This window comes from Alexandromys fortis, unplaced genomic scaffold, assembly GCF_014885135.2.
Source record: "Alexandromys fortis isolate MF-2015 unplaced genomic scaffold, M_Fortis_MF-2015_v1.1 scaffold_77, whole genome shotgun sequence".
NCBI lineage: Eukaryota > Metazoa > Chordata > Mammalia > Rodentia > Cricetidae > Alexandromys > Alexandromys fortis.
The window spans coordinates 7,686,715-7,692,890 of record NW_026067967.1 but is presented as its reverse complement, the minus strand read 5'-3'; the positions used below and the strand labels follow the sequence as shown (position 1 = coordinate 7,692,890).

At 45.5% G+C, this 6,176-nt stretch overlaps 1 protein-coding gene across 1 annotated transcript in view; it reads right to left on the bottom strand.

The window, feature by feature from the left end:
• Window positions 1-4,006: 4,006 nt before the first annotated feature.
• LOC126508949 (microtubule-associated protein 6-like) overlaps window positions 4,007-6,176 on the bottom strand; it is a 3,774-nt gene continuing 1,604 nt past the window's right edge. The window contains exon 2 of the mRNA XM_050154467.1: window positions 4,007-4,155. Coding sequence (XP_050010424.1) covers window positions 4,007-4,155 — 149 coding nt within the window. The remainder of the gene's footprint in view (window positions 4,156-6,176) is intronic.

Genomic DNA, 6,176 nt, shown 5'->3' with positions numbered 1-6,176 from the left:
TAAGCAGGGTTTATCCCAGGACAATAAATAAGCCTTAGTATCAGAAAGAAATCTATTAACATTAAAAAGTAAAAGCAGACATCAGTTGATATCAACAGGATCAAACAACCACCCACTTGAGTAGGTGAAGGAGAAGTGTCCTAGCCTGGTCTCTGAAAAACAGAGCAGACTTCATCTTGTACGATAAAATTTCAGAAGCAGTCCTGTGTCCCCGGGCAGACAGCTATTATCCCAAGCCACTCAAAACAACACCAGACATTCTAACGAATACAAAACACAACACAAACAAGACACGGACATGTTGGAAGCATGACAACAGATTACCACTTGCTAGAAATATATAATCATCCCCTAGAAGACAAACTAATCACCGTGTGATAAGGTTATGGAACACAAGATGAACTTAGGGAAATAAATGTGTCCGACCAATGATACGTTCGCAAATGTAGCCACTGTGCTCCTCACAAAAGGAACAATAAATAAAGGGTAGAGAAAAATAAGAGGAAATGAGTGTGGCATTAGCTCAGGCTGATGGAACAGAACAAGGGGTCCAGAAATGACACCCAAGTATATGGGACGCTTCCACGCCAGAGGAGAGACATCGTCTGTTAATGGGGAAGGCAAGCCTTATGAAGAGTATGGGACACACATGGGAGAGCTTTTTTTAAAGGTTTGTTTTATCTTTATTAATGCATACATGTGTGCATGTCTCCGAACCTGTGCATGTCAGATCACCTGGAGCTGGATTACAGGTACTTAGGAGTTGCCAAATATGGGTGCTGGGGATTCAGGTCCATCACAAGAGCGGCAATTGCTCTGCTAAGCCATCTCTCCAGCTACACCAATCTCCAGTCCTAGGGGATTTGATTCCTAAGTCGTTCTACAAATGAATAAAAAAATCCAATGAGGTGCCACAAGGACACGTGCTCAACTATGTTCCTAGCAGCGTTGTCATAGACAGAACCTGGAAACACCCTAAATGCCCCTTGACCAAAGACTAGATAAGGAAAATGTGGTACATTTACACAATGGAGTACTACGCAGCAGAAAAAATGACATCTTGAAATTTGCAGACAATAGATGGATCTAGAAAACATTATATTGAGTGAGGTAACTCAGAACCAGAAAGACAAATATAATATGTACTCACTCAGAAGTGGTTTTTAGATAGACATAAAGAAAAAAAGCCTATAATTTACAATCCCAGAGAACCTAGACAACAAAGAGGACCCTAAGAGAGACATACATGGATCTAATCTACATGGAAGTAGAAAAAGGCAAGATCTGAGTAAATTGGGAGCATGGGGACTATGGGAGACGGTAGAAGGGGAGGGGGAGGAAGGAAGGGGAACAGAGAAAAATATATAGCTAAATAAAAACAATTTTAAAAAATAAAAAAATCCATGTGGTTACTACAGACTAAACTGTAAAAGGATAATATAAAACTTTTAAAAACTACATGTAAGATTACGTATCTATATAAGATCTTATGGAGAAAAATTATGTAAGTAAAGATGCAACAGACTTGAATAAAAAACCATGCTTGCATAAGGGCAACTCATCCCCTTAAGAACAGTAGTGTTTTGCCAAAGAAAGCCTTAAGCCTAACTTAGCAACAGGAATAGATTTGGGGGCTCCAGTTTAAACTTGCCCGGTAGAATGTCTGAGGACATGGCCCAGGAATCTGGGGCTTGGGAAATTCTCTAGGCAGTTCTTCCACAGCCTGAAGTCTGAGAGCCCCGACTTAGGAAGAGGCTGTTATGTTATAGGCTGGATGTTCAGATGCAAGGCCATACCCTGCATGAACTGCATCAGAGTTTCTGAGTGGGACACATATACATCAGCATTTAAAAAAAATATATGTGTTCCCATGTGTGTGCATGTGGAGGCCAGGGGTTGATATCACGTGTTTTCCTTGGTCTTGCTCCACCTTATTTTTTGACACAGGTCCCTCCCTGAGCCTAGAACTCATGAATCCAGCGAGGCTAGCTGGCCATTACGCTCCAGGCATCTGTCGCTGTCTGCTCCAGGCCTGGGGTTGCAGAGACATGCTGCCCCATCTGACATTTTATGTGGGTTGTGGGGATCTGGACTCAGGCTCTCTGCTTGCCCAAGTGATCACTTTACTAACTGAGCCTCTCTCCAGGCCCTGCATCAGCATCTGTGCAGCAAGGTTGAGGCGCTTGCCCCAGGCGAAGGCTTGTGCACAGAGGCCTGTGTGTCCGCTGGCCTTTCCCGGGTGACATTGCCTTCTGGTATAACTTGGCATGATTCAGGCTTTATTCCAGTTAAAGGAGACACAATCTCCTTCCTTATGTAGGATTAAAGTGTACTCATCGGTACCCCAGCACCCTGGTTGGCATATAGCAGGGCTTGGAGGTCATTTCATGCTCTAAGTTCAACCATGTGAAACTGCAGGGAATTTATCAAAATGTAGGTGCATAAACATTTCCCTAAGCCCCCCAAATCCCATACGATCAGCAAATCCAGGCACAGATTAGACCGTAACGCTCACGGAGACGACAAAGAAAAACCCTTCTCTTTGAGTCCTCACGGGCTGGGAGAGGGGGGCACATTCAAGTGAGCTAAGACAGAAGAGTTTACAGAGTACATTCCGAGTCAAAAGGAAGGAATCCTGAAAGGCAGGACCGAGGAAGGTGCTGAAGAGTCAGTATCTCAGGCTGTCTTGAGGCATTGCTATGACTTGGGAAGTAGAAAATTAGGAACGTGTGTAGTCGGTGCAGAGGGAGAAAGCCAAGTCAGATGGGCCTTCTCCAACCCTCATGCAGGGCTGGAAGGCTCTTTTTCTTTCTGAGTTCCTGTTATTGTGCTCATTTTTCAAGTGTTTTGCCTCTGTTTTATTAATTCCACCTCCCAGAGCCTCCGCCGATTTCATCTAGGAAGGGTTTGTCATTAGCATTTCTACAGGGAGCACCTGCTACCCCATCCATTCCTATTAGCTGACAGCCAGGGTAATGGGGCTGACTAGGAGAGGGATCTTAATCCCCTGCTTATGACTGACTTATTTCCTAATCGAGGATGCTGGGTCGAATGTCATAAATGGCGTCCCAATAAAAATCCGCCTTTACGACAAGGTTCTCAGTTTTATAGTTTCATCTATGTAAAAGGCATATGTTAAAATTTTATCAACCGCACAATTACGAATAATGACAAAGATACCTCAGACACCACTTGAGTGTGAAAATCCCGGGCTGGTGTGATGGGTTATGACTCAGCTGGGCTGCCGAACAGGAAGGACAACGTCTCAAAACCAGAGAATTATCCAGAGTAGCAGATGTTACTGACTGACTGTTACTTAGCATATATACGATTCTGCACATCAGATGTCCATTACAGACCAGTAGAGAAGATGATGGATCCTACGTTTTTTTCTCTTTACCAAGCAAACTGCTTGCTTTGCTGTCAAGTGATGGATGTCACTTGTAAAGCCCAGGAGAGGAACCAGATGCCATGGCGTAAACACACAGTGATTTATGGGGAACGGCAGAAGAAAAGGTTTTAGAAATCAAATTGTCATTGACGTGGAGCCTAATTCAGTTTCTATGGTGACATTAGGCCCCTCTACAGTAGATGTCGAACACACTTAAATTAAGGAACTATCCAGAATCATAGTGAGAAAAAGAATGTCAGACAATAGGCAAGGTAAAAAAAATCAACGTTCCAAATAGGCCCATACATCCCAAACATTTTTTCTCTACAACATATATGTGTTAATTTATAGAATATATTACTTCTTCATAGCTACTTTCACCCAAAGTCCATTCCTCTAGAATTGATTAATATTTCTTCTGGAACAACAACAGCCACAAAGTAAATTCCACAACTAATTTGTCATAAATTCAAATTGTTCATTAAAGAAATATCTTTTAGCAAGACTTGTTTTCTTCATGTTTCAAAATACAGCAAAAAGGCATCGATGACCACAAAGTCACATGTATGTATTTACAGAGTCATATGTATATATTTCACAGAAAGAGTGATTTCGCTAGACTTCCGGTAGCTGGTAAAAGCCGTCATTCTCACAGGCATCAACAGTGTCCCCTACTCTGTCTGGCCATCCAGTATTTGTGTAATTGGAAACATGGAGCAGGGCATGCCTACTACAGGTGAGGTTCTGCTGTGGGGAAGACTGCTCTACGGAACAAAGGCGCAGACCAACATGGGTAGTGAGGTGCATCTGAGAGCCAAGCTCACTTTCGACTGTCTGACCCAGCGTCCACAAACAGAACAACTCCAGCCAGTTCAACCTAAACTGAACGGGATCACCCGAGGCTGTGTGGGAACCTTGAGTTGGCATGATCTCTAGGAAGATCAGAAGGAGGAAGATCCTGGCGGGTGGTGGGTAAGGTTCCATCCGCCAGGCAGGGCAGAATGGAAACAGGAAGATGAAGGGGCTGGAATCCGACGTCAGGCTACCCACAGGCTTCTCAGATAATGAGCCAGGACTTGTGAGCGAGAAAACCATGGCAGAACCAGAAAGGCATGTCTTTCTTTGTGAGTTTCTTTAACACCCCGGCTTGTTTGTTCCCTTCTCTTCTCTGATCATACATTTCTAGTATAAACATTATTGTGGAAACCCCACTTCCCTGTGGCTGTCCAAGAAAAAGGAGCTTCTCCCTTGCTTGAACCAGAGCTTTAGAAGGAAGTGATGGACCCCTTCTGGGAGACCAGTATGGCTGTGATACCAGTTAACCCAGAGAGAGATAGCTGGGGGGGGGGGGACAGAACTCACGAAGACACGGAATTTTGAGGCAGGGGTCTGATTCTTGCCTTAACAAGAGAGTTTTTACACCTCCCGGTCTTCTGATGTGTGAAGAGGGGCTGAAGAAGACTATCATTCTGACCTGAGGCCACATACAGTGTTGGTGGAAGACACTATCTCAACAGCCCTCCCCCACACCTGCAGGGGAAAAGCACCTAATTGAATGTGGCTGATGAAGGGCCCCATGAAGAGCTATGTCTGGACGCCACTAGCTCACTCACTCACCACGCACACCTGCTTCCCCAGAACCCCAAGTTTGGCGTTAGACGTTCAAGTCAACCAGGATCTACCAGCTAAGTGATGTTGGTTGAAACACAAAGGAAGGATTGAAAGCTAAACATTCAATGGATGGATAAAGGGTGAGAAGGTAGGTTGGAAGGCTGAGTCTGCAGCACAGAATTCTAGAAATGTGTGTGTGTGTGTGTGTGTAAAACGGGGAACATTTCCATTCTTGAACTCATTCATTTACAAGGAATGTGTATGTGTCAGAGAGGACAAGAAACGCATCTACTAAACACAGGGAAAAAGCTGCCTCCACAGGGAAGAGGGCTGGAGATCTAAGGATCAGAAACCAGAGTAAGAAGGCATCGGGCATGAGATCACAATGGAAACAAAAAACCACTACTGTGTCCCAGGCATAGCCGGTCCTCATGAGTCACCTCTTTCCATCCTCCCAACGGCCAGCACAATATCTGGCATATAGTCAACACTCAAAACTGTACAGAAAAGGTCCTAGTGTGGACGGTCCTGAGATAACTATTATTGATTACATCTTACAGATAAGATCTTGAGGTCCAGGAAGGTTAAGAAGCTGGCCCGACGTGTCAAAGCTACTAAAGACGCCAGAGAAAAATGCCTTCAAAGTACCAGTGGTTGAGGAGAGTCATTTGTAAGGATCGTGTGGGGAAATCTCCAAAAGGGTGTGGCGCTTGAGTGTCAGCCAGGGACGGGGAGAGGGAGCGTATAAGAGGCCAAGAGAAAGAAATGGACTAGGAAGGAGAAAGGATTGCTTGGGAAGAACTGGGAAGCCAACTGGGGCGCGGGGGGGGGGGCAGGATCCAGGCTCAGGTAGCAGGTGAACTGGGTGGGGCAGGAGGAAAGCGCACTTCAGCTGGGAGGAGACTGACAAGGTCTCTGTGGGGCAGGTTGGGTGCTGAACTAGGCAGCAGGGAGGGCAGTGTGGTCTAGGGGTGGCACAAAAAAACGAGCTGGGAAGACCAGGGTGGAAAATGTTAAGGACCAGCCTACAGGGTGGGGCTGGGAAGTCTGAGTAGTGAGCGTTCTGGAATGTCGTGGCTAGGGAGAGGGCGTGGTCTGAATGCAAGGCTTTCAGTGGGGAAAGTGAACCCTGGGTAGTCCTAGCGGGGGGGGGGGGGGGGGGGGGGGGGGGGGG